Below are 19,183 nucleotides of genomic sequence, written 5' to 3' on the forward strand. Positions count from 1 at the left end.
CTATGCGAGGGGGCACAGTGGCACAGTCGGTAGCGCTGTCGCCTCACAGCTAGAAGGTCCTGGTTTCGATTCCCGCTGTGGGCGCTGGGGGCGTGTTCTCTCCTCCGCATCATCAGCGCCCATACCCTCGGTGGGGTTGGCGAAAGTGCCTTCCTGTGTGGAGTTTGCATGTTCTCCCCGTGTCCCCTGAGGTACCCTCACAAAAAAACATGCAGTATCTGAGTCAAGGTATTATCTGATCTTTTAAGAGTTTCATTTCCGCTAGAATATTTGACTGGGGTCCATAAATAATTAGCAAGGATTTCCAACAACATTCGGAAGTCGGATAGTTACTGTCAGCAATTCTCAATCTTTTTTCTACATCATACACCAGCAAAGCACACAGATTGACTGACTGGCTTTTCCTCACAATAAACTCATAATTGGTCTAAAAAGCAAGCTTGTTCCCATGTCCTAAAACAAAAGCTGTCTCTTACTCCAGCAGCTGTGACCTGTGACCAGTGGTGTAACTAAGTACATGTACTCGAGTACTGTACTTAAGTGGATGTAAAGTATTGAGTGAATGTAAAGTATTTTTACTTTACTGGAGTATTTCCAATGTTCAGTACTTTTACTTTTACTCCACTACATCTCGGATCCAAATATAAAACTTTTACTTATTACATTACAGTCATTTAGCAGACACTTTTATCCTTACAATAAGTGCATTCAACGTCTTAAATGCATTCTCTTCTAAAACAAGCAACTAAGAGTATACCTAGCGCTACGGTAAAAGTGCAATGTATCAGCTACCTACTCTCTTAAACAGATGAGACAAATACAGTAGGAAAATCAAATGATGTTTCCTGAAGAAGCCTTTTCTAAGCAGATACAGTAGCAAGTTAGGCCCTGTTCTCAGATCTCAAGTTTTCGCAAAACAAACTGATCGATGCTAATTGATTGATTGATTGAATAATTGATTTAGAAGTTTGCACATGAAAGTACATTTCAAATACAAGGTCAACTAAATAGGATGAAAAATGAAAAAACAATCCTATGCCTTGTTTCAATTGGGGTCCTTTGTACTCAATTCATAGTGACATTAAATGACAGACAGATATACACTACTATGCAGAACATCATAGGCCTATAAACAGTTTAAAAATAAGAAATACAAAAAATATGTACAGTAAACAGTTCGAGGGGGGGGGGGGGGGGCTAGGTTATGACTTTTACAGGGGCCAGTTTTGAATTGCAGCCACCTGAAGGTACTCTTATAGGGCAGTTTTGAGTGCTAAGCACTAGAATAATATCATTTTGCTGTGTCCGTCTCAAACTCTCCCTGTGTCTCTCTCTCTCCCTCCGTTCCACAGCAGGGGCAGGTGGACTGCTGGCCTCTGTCCTGCCCGCCCGTGGACTGTGAGTTCACGGTGGTCCCAGAGGGCGAGTGCTGCCCCCGCTGTGTGAGCGACCCCTGCCAGGCGGACACCATCCGCAACGACATCACCAAGACCTGCACCGACGAGCACGGCATCCCGCGCTTCAGCGGAGCCTCCTGGGTCAAACACGGCACTGAGTGCACCCTCTGCCAGTGCAAGGTACCCCCCCCCCACCCAGCACCTCTCTCCACCGTGTGTGTGTGTGTGTGTGTGTGTGTGTGTGTGTGTGTGTGTGTGTGTGTGTGTGTGTGTGTGTGTGTGTGTGTGTGTGTGTGTGTGTGTGTGTGTGTGTGTGTGTGTGTGTGTGTGTGTGTGTGTGTGTGTGTGTGTGTGTGTGTGTGTGTGTGTGTGTGTGTATGTGTGTGTGTGTGTTTAACTGTCATGGAGCTTATGTTAGGGCTGGGTGCATTAGCTGAAAATATATCCAAACCCACATTTAGTGAACAATAACCGACTTAATATTGCTTGTACATCAATGAATCAACCAAAAAAACACAGAAAGGTAGGGTAAGTGATATTTCGGGGTATTTTTGGTATTTTTTGTTAAAAAGGTTAAAGTACTATATTCTGATAGTAATCATTGCTACAGAGTGTTTGTTTGGTCACAGGGGTCTCTCCAGCTCTTTAGTAAACAGAATATAGTACATTTTCAGGTAGTTGACAACATTTAAGCCAATCAGGAGAGAGCACTGAAAATGCATTTTCTGTTCAATAAAGAGCTGGAGAGACTCATTTTACTGAATAAACACTCTATAGCAATGAGTAATCAGAATAGAGAGCTATTTAACACTTATTTTAAGAAAATCACTTACCCTACCTTTAAGGTACAATGGGGGTGTGCACAAATAGCGCACCTACTGTATAAGCTCATACGTTGTGAACTTAGATCGGTTAAACATTTTTAAATGTTGATGTGAAAGTGGTTAAGTCGAGTGTGTCTGTGGGTTTTTATAAACTAGAGGTTCGGGCCGTTACGCGACCCTCACACCTAGAGATTCGGGCCGTTCCCCCCGCCCCTGGGGAATACATATAGACCAATTAATTGTTTACTAACATTGAGACTGGATGCGCAGGTGATTGTTTCACGCAATCAATTTCCAACCTGTTGTTTCGGGGTGCGCTAGTTTCAGCACACCCCAACCCCCTCTTGTGTGTTGGCTAGTGTGGCACGTCCTGGCGAGACCTGGTAGAATGGGTTTCATTTAGCGCATACTGGTTGCACGCATACTGGTTCTTATCAGTGTGACGTCGTCTGTTAAGGGGTCTATACGACCAACCAGAAAATAGTAGATCTACTAGCTCACAGCGCGTCACTTTGTGCGGCACAAAGCAACATAAATGTTCTCTTTTGGGGGTCCATGGCACAGAAAAAAATCGGATGGGTTCAATTTGGGGATCCTTGACAAGAAAAGTTTGAGAATCTTTGTTATAAGGACTAGGCTGGGAATTGAGCTTCACATCCTGAATGCCAGTGAGCGAACCGTTCTGATATGCCGAACACATGGCGATGCGATATTGCCAGAACCAATCAAATAAACATATGAATAACTAATGAGCGGAGCTGAAAGGGATGAAGCGGAAAAAGGAATGAAAAGGAATGAACATGAACGCACACACACACACACACACACACACACACACACACACACACACACACACACACACACACACACACACACGCACACACACACACACACACACACGCACACGCACACATGTCTCCTTCAGATATTTTCCTCCATACGCACGCATGCACAAACATAGTGTATGCACAGACTAGTCTCCCTGAATTATGAATCTGCTTCTGTTAAAAACAACCACTAAAAGACGGCCTCACTGCTATACTGTTTGACTGTTTGAACCGTCCTGAAATATAAATATTAATTAACGGCTGTATCATATACTGTTTGATGACTGCTGTTTGAACTATGCTGAAATAGGCTATGAATATGAAGTAACGAGGGTCTCACCATACGGTAAACAATCCTCAAATGGAAATATAAAGTACGTCAGGAACAAAGTGAGGGTGCAGCTATATAAGCCTCTGTGCTGTCCTTCCAGTGCACTTTTTAATAAGTCAGTGCTATTGAACAATGAACGCCCTTTTGTGGGTTTATTAAATATTGAACCAAAGTATTAAAAAGTGCTCAAACTGTCGGTCAAACCACCAAACTCCAACTTGTGGAGACAGTTGTTTTTTCCATCATTGATTAGAATGACGAAGTCAGACGGAAAATCTCCACATTAATGGTCAAAAACTCCAATTGAGCTTATTTGGGTAAAGTGATGAAAGTAAGGATACATTCCAATATTTTGGACATGGCTGGTTTCTGCCCGACAGTAGTATATCCTACTATAATTAAGGAAACCTCGGCTATTTTCGCTTCTTTTGCGAGACACTGTTGTATGACAAAGTAAGGCATTAATGTACGACAACAACAACAAAAACTATCAAGTTGAAATAGTTGTATCTCCAGGAAATGGAGATACAAGGTTTCTTCTCAACAGCAAACGTTTTGTATTCTCAGTAGACTAGCATCAGCTGGTGCCACAGAAAAAACGGTGCCCTCCACAATTCTAAATGTCAAACTGCAATCGGTATGCAGCTGTGTGAAATGTTACAGTATACTTTGAGAGGCCCTGGGAGGTGCTGGTTGTCTCAGGGTCAAGGACTGGTGACATTTCCCTTTTCAACTTTTCTTTTGCACTTTTTTTGCCCGGCGATTGATACTTCTGAAATGGAAGGAGGAGGTATCCCCTAGTCTGGCATTGGCAGACCGATCACGTGCATGGGATCACTTCACAAGTTCCTCCACGGAGGAATTCGTGAGTGAATTTGTGAGTGATACATAGGACCACAATTTGTGATATCCTTTTAGCCAGACGGGGGGACGCATCTGTGTAACCACTTTATCCATATTTTATACTTTTGGCTATTCAAAAATAGCAGATCTACAAGCTCATAGCGCGGCACCGAGTGCCGCGCTATGAGCTTGTAGATCTGCTATTTTTTTTTAAATCCTGTTTTTTTTTGTGCAAATCTTTGAATATATCTATAAAGCAATTGTTTTTTACTCAAATCTTTGCTTCTGGGGGTCCCTGGAACATTTTTTTTTTTAGATGGGGGTCCGCAGCCAAATACATATCGTTGTGGGGCTCCTTGACACTGACATTAATATTATAGCAACATAAGTGTTTCAGAAAACTGTTTTAAACTGATTTAGAATACATTTGTAGAATCCCCAGAAGCAATAACATTTTAGCTAGAAATGCTTGCTTTAAATATATATATATATTCAAAGATTTGCACAAAATTGTTCACGATTTTTCCAAAATAGTAGATCTACAAGCTCATAGCGCGGCACTCGGTGCCGCGCTATGAGCTTGTATATCTGCTATTTTTGAATAGCCCAACGAAATCTAAAAATGACACACAGACGCGTTCTCAGGTCTTAAAGAGTTAACATGCTGAAAAAGGATAGATAAAGTTGTCCAAAAACAAAAACGTTTCTTTCAACTTTCTCTCTTGTTTGTTTTGTCTGTTTCAGAACGGACACATCTGTTGCTCGGTGGACCCCATGTGCCTTTAGTGGTGGCAGACCTGAAGCGACCTGTACAGCATCCTCCATGTAAAAAAAAACTAAAGAAGAATAGAAAACCCCATATGTCTCTTCACTCTCCTCCTCACAGGCCTGAGTCAAACAGGATGTCGGGTGGAAACCTTGTATGTAGAAAATAAATAGAATCAAAATAGTAAAAATAGCTGATCTACAAGCTCACAACGCGTTGCATGGCGAAGCGTCGTGACCTTGTAGATTGGCTATTTTCGCTACTTTTGTGCTACACTCTTGTATGATGAAGTAGGGTGGTCATTTACGGGAAAAAAAACATATCATTTCGAAACACGGAGATACAAGATTTCTGCCCGACGGCAACAATTTGCAAATCCTTATTTCTGGCGTTTGTTCGAAACTGCTTAGAGTCAGCAGTTCTCAACCTTTTCTGGATCGGCGGCCCACTTGAAAATCTCGAAAGCGTTTGTGGCCCACCCATCTGACCACTGACCATTTTCAGAGCATGCTTATATTTTAATGATCAATCCGATCGATCGTGTTTCGGCTTGGAATCAATGGAGCTAACATAGTATATACTTTATTTCCTATTTATCAGTATAAAATCAAAATGTTCAAGAAATTTCTAAGAAAATGTACCATGGATTTTTTTCTTCTACATTATTTTGTTTTTTAACAATTATCAATAAAATAAAATCCCGTGGGGGCCCCGACCCACAAGTTGAGAATCGGTGACTCTTAGAGTACCAGATGGGTGGTGTTCTCCACATCAGGACAGTTCAGAGCGTCAGGTTCTTCATCGCAAAGGTACGAGGTACACTGACTGGTCTGTGTTGCACCTGGCCCACTGTCCTATATGGGAACTGAGATGCCTCACCTACCTATTACCAGCGTTGTATAGAGAGAGAGTTGCGTCACAGGCATAGACTCCCATTGTAAGAATGGAATGCGGAAGTTCTCTTTCTCAATGAGGTAGTTCCAATGTTTGGAACTACAGGAGGCAAGATCAAAGCATGACGCAACTCTCTCTATATATATAACACTGCCTATTAGCTACTAAAGCGCAATACATGCTACATTTTGACGCCATTCAGAACTTCTGATTTTTTTTTTCACTCCTGCACCCCCAATTATTGTCCTGACTGTCCGAACCGGGTCCGAAACTGCCGTTGTTTACCCCCGACGTCGGATGTAGCATGTATGTATTGACCTCAACAGCAGGTTAAAAGAAATGTTGTGGGAGGCAGTGGTTCTCAAAGTGCGGTACCAGGACCCCCCCCAGTGGTCCTTGAGGGAGTTCCCGAGGGTTCCCTTGGAAATTATTGAAAGTTAAGACCCAAAATGGACCCTTACGGGTCTGTAACTCCGAGAGTGTACAAAATGGAACCGAAATGGACCCTTACGGGTACATTTGGTTCCATTTTGTACACTCTCAGAGTTATGGGGGGTCCATGGCCTAATAATCTGCGTGCCAAACTGGGGGGTACAAAAGTTTGAGAACCACTGTGCTCTGGGGTATTTGCAAATTGTGTCTTATCAGAGTCTGCGTTCTCAAGTCGTCTTTATACCAAATACAAACATAATAAGCCAAACAGATGATGGACTCCAGTTCCCACAATCCCCTCCTCCTCCTCTTCTCTGTTGAGCTTCACCAACCAGTGAAAACCTTTGAGGAACACCACACCGCTCGCCCCGCTCCGAACCATCTGCAACATGAAGCTGTAAGATATTAACTATTACTGGCATGACTGTGCTCGATGTCCAAAACGTTTTTGCTGATTTCTAAAAAAAAATAATTAAATCAACTTTGAATCTCTTAATCATGATAGCCTAGATAGAGTAAGGCAATTAGCATTTAAAAGCTTCCATTGCCACATTTATGAGAGTTGTCTATATTAATGTGGTGCTCTGTAGCGTTTTTGTTTTTCCGATTCTGTTGTTTCTAATTTATTTCCAAGCTTGTTATTGTGTAACGGTGAAATAAAGTATTTCCATTTACATTAAACGACGGGTTGCGGCTCTTGTTTTGCGCCTGGTAATGAATGCTTGAAAGAGCCTTTTGTTTGGTATAGAGATCAAGGTCATATACAGTATCAACACATAATACAGTATCACACTACAGTATCAACACCAAAGGCCTAAAGTTTTGTTGGGAATCAGTTCTTTTTTGGTTTAACATCTTAACACATTGTGTGGCAAAAACGGTCCGGACCGTTTTTCATAATCCAAACTAGGAGTGCAGAAAACGGTCCGGACCGTTTTTGACCCAATTTTATTTTTATACGTGGGGCCCACGTGGGGCGCTAATACGAAACTTTGGGATCATCCAAGGAGTTTCTGAGAAGGATAGGCCGGATGTGGATCCATGTCAAAAATCCTTCCGGTCGGCCTTTCCAATGTTAACTCCTTGACTAAAAGCTTAATATCTCCATTTCTTTTTAACGTGTTGGAAGCGAGCCGTTTTCGATCGGCGATCACTCTGCAATGGAGGATCGCGTTAGAAATATTATTGTTCCAGGCGTTAGTCCGGACCCTCCGCCGTCTCGCACGCACGCTCTGTTTACATGCACTTCCGCGTCGGGGCTTCTACAGCACGAAACGTATCAACGTAAGTGGATGGAAGAAATGCAGGCACTGAACATACAGGTATAATATTTTAATAAACCTCTGGCACCCGATGTGTTAATTACATATTCCTATAACCACTATACCCTCTTCTCTGGATAGCAAAAATAGCCGATCTACAAGCTCACAATGCATTGTGATGAGATGCGTTTTGAGCTTGTAGATCTGCTATTTGTGAAGAAAAGAAATACTACGGTGAAAGTGGTTAAGTGTGTGTGTGGGTTTTGTAAATATTGAACCAAGTTTTCCACCTGACAGCGACGATATTAAGATAGATTCAGCTTAACTAAATAAACAATTAGGCCGCTGCTTGCTCTGCAGCAGCACGTTGAAAGAGTGAACTTTATAATTTATTCAGGGCTCCATTTGTAAACACAATGGGATACATTCTGAACCAAGCCCTATATACTGTACTTGTTTGTACGACAAAAAGAGAAAATAGCCTTTCTACAAGCTCTACAACGGCTTGCATCGTAACGAGTTGTGCAATGTGCTATTTTTGCCATTTGTTTTTAATTAAAAAACGTTTAGACAAATGTTGCCCAAAATCAGGGACGACAGGGGTTGTTAAATTGTCATATAATCAAACATAAATATCAAAACATATCAGTCTACATTAACCCCAAAAATGTATTTAAAGCTGCACTTTGTAACTTTCCTCCTCTACCCCGGATTTGAACTAGGTCAGGGGATAAATTGAGTCTTGACCATCAGGTCAAAATTCGTGTCAGATACTGTGTCTAGCCCATTAAGACCTGGGACGCATCTGTGTCACTTTTTGATTTGAGCTAAAAAGCATTATTTTACACTTTGGCTATTAAAAAATCACACCCTGTGTGAAGGAAGCGGTGCCCTTGGGGCGGGGCTTAACTCATTTCAGTTCGTCCCTATTGGTGGTCCACGTACCAAATTGTTACTCCGTAGCATGCTGCGAACTTGAGTTATGGCTGTTTGAAGGCCAGCCAATGGGAAGACAGAGGGGGCGGGGCTTCAGCAATTCATGCTGGTCCCTATTGGTGGTCTAAGTCCACATACCAAATGTGGACTTGGTGGCATGCTGCAAACTGGAGTTATAGCTGTTTAAAATCCCGTGCTCATACGGGCGCTGGGGGTCCCTGGACCCCTCTTTGATAACTTCAGCAATGCATGCTCGTCCCTATTGGTGGTCTAAGTCCACATACCAAATTTGGCCTTGGTGGCATGATGCAAAATGGAGTTATAGCTGTTTAAAATCCCGTGCTCATCCGGACACACGATCCCGTGCTCATCCGGACACACGGACATACGGACAAAGTCAAGCTTAGAGCGGTTGGCACCGCTAAAAATAGCAGATCTACAAGCGGCACCGAGTGCCGCGCTACGAGCTTGTAGATCTGCTATTTTTTTTAAATCGTGAAAATGTGTGCAAATCTTTGAATATATATTATTTTAAAGCGAACATTTTTTGTCAAATCTTTGCTTCTGGAACAAAATATTTGGAACAAAATATTTTGAGATGGGGGTCGGCAGCCAAATACATATAATTTTGGGGGTCCTTGACATGAAAAAGTTTGAGCACCACTGATATACTGTAGAAACATACGTTTTTTCAGAATACTGTTGGGATTGATTTAGAAGACATTTGTAGAATGGGCTTCAGGTCTTAATGGGCTAGGTGAGATATGACCTTTGACACAATCTAAATATTTCAATAGAAGAGCAGGGAGACAAACAACACCCCACACTGATGGTGAAATGTTTTATATTGTGGTTGATGTATATTAATGTCTCGGACCCCAGGAAGACTGTTGTTAAGGCTTATGGGTATCCGTATAATAAACAATAAACAAAACCCCAATTGTAGGCTATATACTCTACCATACAGATTGGACAAAATTACATTTTATTTAATTCAAATGACCAGAAGCACGGATAAAACATATCCCCACTGCTGATAAAAATTAATGGGGGGATATCAAAAGCAGAGGCATGGACGCCCCCCGAGCAAATGGAACCCTGCATGTGTCCTTCACATACATGGGTTGCCACCAACATTAGGGGCTTTACCTCCCTCAGAGGTCCTGCATTCTAATCTCGTTAACTGGGATGATGCTGATGGGGAACAATTGAAATCAGGCACCACATTCATCGAATGGTCCACATTTGCATATTTTGTGGCCGGCCACCGTGACTCCCCCCCTCCCAGTACCCGTAGGGTTGGGCTAACCATATTTAGATGCTGTAGCCAATCAGAATACATGCGTGTTCAATAGATGTATCGTTGCTGTCGGGCAGAAAACATGCATCTCCATATCTTTTTTTGTAAATTAATGCCCTAGTTCATCGTACAAAAGTAGTGAAAATAGCACGACGCGGCACATTGTGAGCTTGTCGATTTTTCACTTTTTCGAAATAAAAAAGTAACAGTTTTGGACATACAAGGTTTCCACCCGACAGCAACGATATGGAAGTTGTAGGTTTGGTTGTTTCTGGGGGAAGTAAACTGTAACGGCGACCTCTCTCCGTCTCGTTATTCTAGATAATAAACGTACCACGTGCCTCCAGAGGTAGATACTATAGTAATACTTGTATCCTAGTAAGAGCATTAGAGGACCCTATAATTCAATTATCAGAGTCTATCTGATTACAGCCAGGCAGAAATAAGTTAAGCCAGGGCCAATGGCTTTATTTCCCCGCGGACCAGACTCCGTTGTAACCGACTTACTCCCCGGCACTACCCCTCAGCTGCTTATTAACAAACACACAACGTAATGGAGTCCATTTATATTCCTTCTCACTCCCTCTCACCAGAGCTTTTTCTGCATCTAACATCTCTCCCACCTCAGCTTACTTGTGTCTTGAGTGCGGGGTAAAGTAACTTGCTTGAGTACTATTTTAAGGTACTTTCAGTTTCTTGTTCTTCTACTCCACTCAGAGGCAAATATTAAACTTTTTACTCCACTACAATTTATTTAACAGATTTAGTTGCTTATTTAGACTTGGTTGCATATTTAGATTATTAATAATGAATCAAAGTATTAATCAAAAAAACGTGTTTTAAAAAAAGCTACAAGTTCAAGGCTATCTTACAATAGCATACTGTATAGTAAAGCATTAAAGGGATTCTAGGCAACATTAAGCCTAAATTTAATATATATATATATATATATATATATATTGCATTTTTCCCCCTCTATCAGCCACTATATAATGATGCTGGGGTGTTTTCCTGCATTGAAACACAGTCCTCTTTCTGAAATCCGTTTTTTTTTTTTATGTTTGTCCGGGGCGTAAATTAACGCACGCATGTGCGCGTCCGTGCGTGTCCGTGTCCGTGTGAACTTTTTACTTTCGGTTTTAAAACGCTCTCAAACTTCGTTTTTGAGGCACAGAATTTACTTTTAAGATAGCGTTTGATAGAATTTAGTTGTTTAACTTCATATATGTGGTCAATTTATCATGAAAGAGCCTATTTAAAAATAAAATTCAGAGAACCAGCAGGGGCGGGCAGTTCCGCGTATTATATCCGAATAAAGCAACCTATTTTCGGCATGGCCCCTTCAGAAGTCCCCTTAGCTCTATGGAAGTCACCCCCTGGTGGTCGGGGGAAACAAACTGCTGGAGGCGCGGTGTTTGTTTATCTCTGACTCGCCGTCAATGCCTTTAAGTATAAAATACAGTATAAGTGATTAATGATCATTAATTATATACTGTAGTTCAAAAACATGATTATGATTCTGAAATGGACATTCTTCATAATGAGCTTGCTTTTACTTATGCTACTTTAAAGTATATTTTGATGTTACTACTTTTGCACTTTGACTTCAGTAAGATTTTGAATACAGGCCTTTTACTCGTAACAGAGTATTTCTACATGGCTGTATTGCTACTTTTACCTAACCACTTAAACTGGACCTGAGTTGACTGTACTTGGACTGCTCTTTCCCGTCTCTACACCAATCTCATCGCCAAAAATAGCTGATGTACAAGCTTGTATAGATTAGCAATTCTTTTGACAAATGTTCCGCCCCGAATAATGGAAGTTGGGGTTCAAGTGGTTGTTTTGTCCAAATAAATGGGAGTACTTTCTTCTCCCACCACTGTGTGTGAGTGAGAGAAACTGGGGTGTCTTGGTTGAAGTGGGCAGTTCACAGCGGCTGCAAAAGGGGGTTGGCAAGGGCACCATCTGGCAGGCTCTGGTCCGCTGGGTTCTAGCCTGGCGGTGGGCACGCTGCCAGTGAGAACCTGTGTAGTGGTGGCACAGCAGGGCATGGTGCTTGTCCAGCTGGCTCCTAAATGTCCAATTTTCCATGGCAGTTCCTGAGACCCCCGGCAACAGATGCCCAGACACCGCGGGGAGCCCACTTTTGCTGTCCCTCCTATATTCATTATTAATGACCACCGCCATAGCATTGTGTAATGTGGCTGCTATCGCTGGTGAAGCAACCGGTTTCACTTTTATAGTAGGGCTGGGCAATTCACCGCAAGATGAAACCGATCTACTGGCAGGTGACAACGTGTGGAGAGAGAGTGGAGAGAGTACTGCAGGATCACAGGCCTTACACCCCCTCACTGGGCTTTACTTTACTTCATGGTTATAATAACCTTCATTTAAAGACCACAGAGGAGCACCAGTTTCACTTTGTAGTAGGGGCTTGGCAATTCAATCAAAAGCATATATTTAGAGACAATAACCAACTTAACCACTTATTATTAAACCTTCTAGACTTAGTACACTGGACTGCTTTGTTCTGTCTCCAACAAATCTCTTTGCCAAAAATAGCTGATCTAAGTGCTTGTACCTGCTATTTTTGGCTAATGTTTGTCAACATTAAGTGCTTGCGTATCTGCAATGTTTGGCTAGCCAGAAATAGCAGATACAAGCACTTAGATCGGCTATTTTTGGTTCCAGGGGGTCCACAGCATCACAATGATTTTAACCACTTTATCCAATTGATATGTTGGCAATTAAAAAATAGCAGATATAAAAGCTCACAGCGTGTCATTGTGTGCCACGCTGTGAGCTTGTACAGCTGTTATTTTTCTATTATTTCTATTTCTGAAACTTCTTGAAAGTGTTATGGAAAAATGTTGAATAACTAAAAAATGTCTTTAACTCAAATCTTCCCCTCTGGGGGTCCCTGGCACAAAAAAAATTCAGGTGGGGGTCCGAGGCTAAATATATATCAATATGGGGATCCTTGACACGAAAAAGTTTGAGAACCTATTCCTTTTCCAAAACGGCTCCAACTGCCCAAACAAAATGTGCTGTGGTGTTAAACAGAAACTCCATTACTATTCCCTCTATGTTGAAGAGAGCAAAGCTTTTAATTATTCATGGGCAAGAATTTGTTAAGATGTAAATACACGTAGTGCTGACTAGATAGAATGAAGGCAAATCCACCAATTATCACTTATACTGAAAAACATCATTTGCATGTGCTCCTGTATAAGGACACTCCAGATTATAGCCAGAGGTTATTTTTTTTTGTACGAATATGGTACACCTGTACTCTCTGATATTGAATAGTCCCTCCAGCAAGTATCTTGCACTGGGTCACGGGAGGCACTTAACTTATACCAGAGGAGCTTTAGAGAGGCTCCATTACACAGTTCTGCTGCAGAGCACCTCCGTCATACATATTCAGTTATTCACCAAGTACCACATGTATCAGAGCACAGTGTGGTGTCTTTCACCAGACAGAGGAACAAGGATAAAAACCAGTGGTGGAAAAAAACGTGTTTTTTTTTTACTTATAACTACTTGAACCCTATATGCTTGGTTGACCGGAGTCCCTCAGGGCTCAATACTAGTGTTTTTTCTGTTTTTTTGCTCTATCTTAGCTGCAAAGTGAGTGAGTAAAAAGTACAATATTTACCTTCAGTGGCGTGCACAGACATTTTGAGGGGCAGGTGCTCAAGTAAATTATACTTTTTTTGTTTACTTGGTCTGCTCTTTTTTCCCTCTACACCTATACCTCTTTGCCAAAAATAGGGGCTTGTAGATCGGCTATTTTTGGCTAAAGTTCTCCTCAGAAAAGGAATGCTAGGTTTCGAGTGGTTATGGTAAAAAGAAAAATCATATCACATAAAGATTTGGCGGACCCCCTGTAGTAACTCTGACGACCCCCTAGGGGTCCCGGACCCCCTGTTGAAGACCCCTGCTGTAAACTGGGGGAAAAAAGCACCACCTAGAGTCTATCTGTGCACGTCCCTGTTTACCTTAGATGTAGTGGAGTAGAAGTAAAAGGACTGAACATTGGAAATACTCCGGTAAAGTAAAAATACCTCAAAAGTTTACTTAAGTACAGTGCACAGTGCAAGTACACACACATATATACCACACATGCTTGATGCACGCGCCCCACATCAATCAGACAGAGAGAGAGAGACACACAGAGACACCGCAGCACATACAGAGATATCTGATGAGAGAGATAGGCCTTCAGTTCAAACCCATGTAACGTGACAACATGCCAGCGTGAGAACATACCCCCTCACGCACCTATGACGTGTGTGTGTGTGTGTGTGTGTGTGTGTGTGTGTGTGTGTGTGTGTGTGTGTGTGTGTGTGTGTGTGTGTGTGTGTGTGTGTGTGTGTGTGTGTGTGTGTGTGTGTGTGTGTGTGTGTGTGTGTGTGTGTGTGTGTGTGTGTGTGTGTGTGTGTGTGTGTGTGTGTGTGTGTTTGTGCACCAGACCAGTGTTGCCGGATTTTGTGAGAGAAATAAGCAAGCTGGTTTATGAAAACAAGCCCAAAAGAAGCGACCTACAGTATAGAGCAAGTAAAGTAAAGTAAGCAAAATAAGTGGAATATTTTGGAACATTTTACATTAATATTTTATGGGGTCTCTGGCACAAAATATGTTCAGATATGGTGGGCCCGCAAATGTATTATATTAATTCGGGGGTCCTTGACATGAAAATATTTTTCGAACATCTGGGGTTTAAACAGCATTACACAGCAAGCCCAAAATAAACAACTACACGTCAGAAACAAGCCCCCCCCAAAAAAACTCTACCGGCAACAAGCCCAAAGTCGCTTGTAACAAGCGGACCTGGCAACACTGCACCAGGCACAGAGAGACAGAGGGAGAGAGCCACAGGTACTTGATCGTGCTGTGAACAACATTATGTAACGTTGTTATACATAACATAATATCACTTCTGTCATCCAATGCTGCTATGCAGTTAACCACTTCAACTCTGAAAACATTTCGACCATTTGAAAATAGCCGATCTACAAGCTCACAATGTGACGCATTGTGAGCTTGTAGATCTGCTATTTTCAAAATATTTTGATACATTTGAAAACTTGAAATGGGACATTCTGCATAATGAGTACTTTTACTTTTGGTACTTTAAGTACATTTTGATACCAATACTTTTGACCTTTTTACTGAAGTACATTTTTAATTCCGGACTTTAACTTGTAACAGAGTATTTCTACATGGCAGTATTGATACTTTTACTTAAGTAAAGCTGCTGAGTACTTTTTCCACCACTGCTCAGAGCCCACGAGAAGAACCCGCTGGCTGAATGTCACCTCCTGGTTGATTGATTGATTGATGTACTTTATTTAGTAAGACATGAGAACAACAGTACATGGAAGTACAAATTCACAATACAAGGTCTACTAAACTGGAAGACTCATAAAAGCACTGAGCTTGTTTCAAATGAGTTCCCCATGCACACAAATCATGATGACATATAAGAGACAGACAGATATACACAACTACTATAGAATGTCATGCAATCAGTTTACAGGTTACTGGTATGAAGAGTGGGAAATATGTACAAAAGGAGAAGGAGAGAGGGGGGGGGGTAGGGGGGTAGGTTAGGTTAGGACTTAGACAGGGGCCATTTTCCAATTGCAGCCTCCTGAAGGTGTATCTTTAGGGCTGTTTTGAAAGAGAGTAGGGTTTTACACTCCTTTAATCCTTTTGGTAAGGTCAAAGAGAGCTGGAGAAGGAATTATGGATGAATCCCAATATGTTCCCACTTGGCCATGGGTGACAGAGAGGAAGCCATCTCTGTTTGTTCTGGTCTGGGGAGGCTGAGGGATGAATTCTGATCAATTCAACAGAACAGGGTCTGTTGGGGTGACAGAGCTGTCTGCACAGAGGGATGGGCTGTGTGTGCAGCATGCGCCATACACTGATTTCACTGGGAGATATAGAAACCTCTTATCTCCATAACTTTTTGTGTTTTTGTGGTAAATGAATGCCCTACTTCAGGGGTCTTCAACAGGGGGTCCGGGACCCCTAGGGGGTCCGCAGAGTTACTACAGGGGGTCCGCCAAATTTTTGATTTGATTTCTTTTTCCGCTTTAACCACTTGAACCCTAACGTCCCTTTTCTGAGGAGAATTTTAGACAAAAATAGCAGATCTACAAGCTCACAACGCCTCGCAGCGCGAGGCGTTGTGAGCGTGAGATCTGCTATTTTTGGCAAAGAGGAATAGGTGTAGAGGGAAAACAGTGCAGACCAAGTAAAAAAAAAACGGTTAATCTGAAACACAATTTTATACAATATAGAGAGGGTCCTTGCTTCATCTCTCTCTCAGCTAAGGGGTCCTTGGCCTGAAAAGGTTGAAGACCCCTGCCCTACTTGATTATGGAGCGTGGAATTGATAGAAAATAAGTATTTTTTGGGGGGTGAACTATCCCTTTTAGTGGTTAATGTATGTTTTGTATTAATAATCCAAATCTGCAAAGTAGCCTAACAAATTCAAATGTTAAATATTTATAGTCGAGTAAAAAGTACAGTATTTGCCTCTGAGATGTAGTGGAGAGTAGTACAAAGTACAAAGTATCCAAAGATTTGAAATACTCAAGTCAAAAGTACCTAAAAATGTTACTTAGGTACAGCACACTTTCCACCACTGAATATAGCGAGGAGCAGGAGAAAGTGATCCCACTTGATCTGTGGCTTATCGTGTGTGCGTGCGTGCGTGCGTCACAGTGTGTGCGTGTGTGGTTGCGTGTCAGCGCCTCGAGAAAGTTAAACCCCAGCGGCATACACACAAAGCCTCCACATATTTTGACTCAGAGGTCGACTGTAATTGATCATAAAGAAAACCAACACAGATGCACTCATTGCACTTGGGAATTAGTCAATACACTGGCATCACTACAATATGGGCACCCAGTCTCCCCGCAAACAACAAACTCCTTCATGTGCTTTCTCGTTTACTGCATGCTACTCCAAGAAAATCAATATCTAATTTCTCAGCCCAATGGCATACATGGGAGAGGCTTCACTCTCACATAATACTCTGTGGCAGAGACAGTGGGTGTATATTATTTTCCCACACAAACAACATCTAACCTGTCTTGGCCCTCGTTGAGGGCTGTGTGGTATCAGTTTTCAATTATTTGCTAAATTACATTTGCATAGCTTAGTCGGTTGCTCGTATTATCCTGATTACACAATAAAGGAGCGGATTGCAATTTTGTGCCTGCATTCAAGACACTCCAGCTGCTGGATGAGTGAATGTTAATCACTCACATTGGATGTTATGATCAAACCATTGACCTTTTGGTAACAGTGTCATCTTTCAGTGTTAACTTAACTTCACACTGGTTCATTAATATGCTGGCATGGTTACCTGAGTTTAGGCTTAAGAAGCGAACAATCAGCAGAGAGAGGGCCTATGATAGAACACACATTACTAAAGGTGCATGGGTACAGAGATTATACCTGACTGATGTCAGGGAGGTGCCTGATTAGAGGAGATGGAAATCAGCTTGTTTGGCAAAGAGAAACAACCTGCTCTGCTGAGTGGCAGGGGAACTAAAGTCTTAGTGGGAAGATGTGACTACAAGCAACCCACATTAAATGTGACTTCAGACATTTCCCTGTTCTGTGTGGAATATATGGTGGACCTATCTATACATAAATTAACTCTCTTCCAAGAAAGCAATAAGGCTTGCAGGCTTGCAGATGGAAGCCTGCACTGACTGGGCTGGTGGGGCAAAGCTAGCTGTTTGGAGGTGAACTGGACCCGTGGCGTTGCAAAGAGAGGCTTACAGGTACGTACAAGCGCACAACACACTCACTTCTAGTGTGTTGACCGGTTAAAGACCAGCTGAATTGGCTTTTCGTGACCATTATTGTGACGTAATTCCTATTGAAACACGGCTGGGAGGGTCTCAGCCAATCACAGTGATGGGGGTAGTGGGGGGGGGGGGGGGGGGGGGTGTTAAACCCCCCTGTTTTAAACATTAAGCTGGAAAACCCCCCTGGTTTAACCCCCAGGGTTTAACCCCCCCACGGTTAAACCCCAAGGTAACCCCCCTGGGTTAAACCAGGGGAGTTTTCCAGCTTAATGTTTCCATCCTCTTGCATAGTTCCCCTCAGGCTATGGGATCTAAACTGAGGAGCACTGTAACTTGGCTGTGAATGGTCAAATCCTACACTGTTAGGGTTAGTTGTTTGATAAGTGTCATGGCCCAAAGACATCTACTTGTAGGTGGCCATTCTGGCCAATATTGAGTAACAAGACAGACAGACAGACAGACAGACAGACAGACAGACAGACAGGTGCACACAGGTGCACACGCACACAGGCAGAGTAAAAGATAGTGTCAAAATATATGCTCCGTCCTACCATGGTGCCACGCACCAGCAGTGGTGTAAAGTAACTAAGTATATTTTCTCAAGTTCTGTACTTAAGTACAATTTTGAGGTACTTTTACTTTACTGGAGTATTTCCAATTGTCTATACTTTTACTTCTACTCCACTACATATCAGAGACAAATATTGTACTTTTACTCCACTACAATTATTTGAAAACTTAAGTTACCAGTTACTTTGCAGATATAAATATATTACATTATAAAACATACATTTAGCCCTATTTAATACCTAGGCTATTTGAAAATAGCCGATCTACAAGCTCACAACGCGTCGCATGTGAGCTTGTAGATCTGCTATTTTCAAACATTTTAGTACTTTTACTTTTGGTACATTAAGTACATATGAATACCAATACTTTTGTACTTTTAGAGAACTTTTTTGTGAATTTAGAATTCTGGACTTTTACTTGTAACAGTATTTTTTACATTGCGGTATTGATACTTTTACTGTACTTAAGTACAAAATGTGAATACTTTTTCCACCACTGCTCACAACCGAAATGCATTGTTTTGAATGTCTTTCATTCTGCCTGTGTGTGTGGATGGGGGGGTATAGTGTGCATTCTCTCCTTGGTATAAATCAAATGGGGAGGACAAGCGTTGAGCGGGAGGCATTGTAATGTGAGGCCTGGTGAGAGATATTGAAGTGTCCTTGCGTGCAGATAGCATCATTATCTCATATCGTCCATATTAATTGGGTCAGTCAGCTGCAAGAAGTTGACCTGTGCTGTTGCTTGGCAACTGTGTGTCCCTTAGTATACAGTATAGGAAAAATGAAAACTTTACATAGCAAGATGAGCAGCGTAATTTTATTATATGAATAAAAACAAACCAGTGCTGTCCGGTAGCAAATGTATAGATTTTATTGGTAACACATGATTCCTCGACAGACACACATACAGTAGTACAGTGGTTCTCAACCTGTGGGCCGGGGACCGCTGGGTGGGCCGTGA

General features: G+C 42.0%; 2 protein-coding genes across 2 annotated transcripts in view; one reads left to right on the plus strand and one right to left on the minus strand.

The window, feature by feature from the left end:
- nell2a (neural EGFL like 2a) overlaps positions 1–5,178 on the plus strand; it is a gene marked incomplete at its 5' end in the record, with an annotated part of 224,034 nt that extends 218,856 nt beyond the window's left edge. Inside the window, 2 exons of the mRNA XM_084059432.1 lie at positions 1,353–1,577; positions 4,967–5,178. Of these exons, the coding sequence (XP_083915558.1) occupies positions 1,353–1,577; positions 4,967–5,008 (267 nt within the window). The 3' untranslated portion in view covers positions 5,009–5,178. The remainder of the gene's footprint in view (positions 1–1,352; positions 1,578–4,966) is intronic.
- Positions 1–19,183, minus strand: part of irak4 (interleukin-1 receptor-associated kinase 4) — a 273,859-nt gene that overhangs the window by 50,780 nt on the left and 203,896 nt on the right. The window lies entirely within an intron of this gene.

The sequence above is a fragment of the Gymnoscopelus microlampas genome (genome assembly GCF_963454915.1).
Source record: "Gymnoscopelus microlampas genome assembly, chromosome: 6".
NCBI classification, from domain to species: Eukaryota; Metazoa; Chordata; class Actinopteri; order Myctophiformes; family Myctophidae; genus Gymnoscopelus; species Gymnoscopelus microlampas.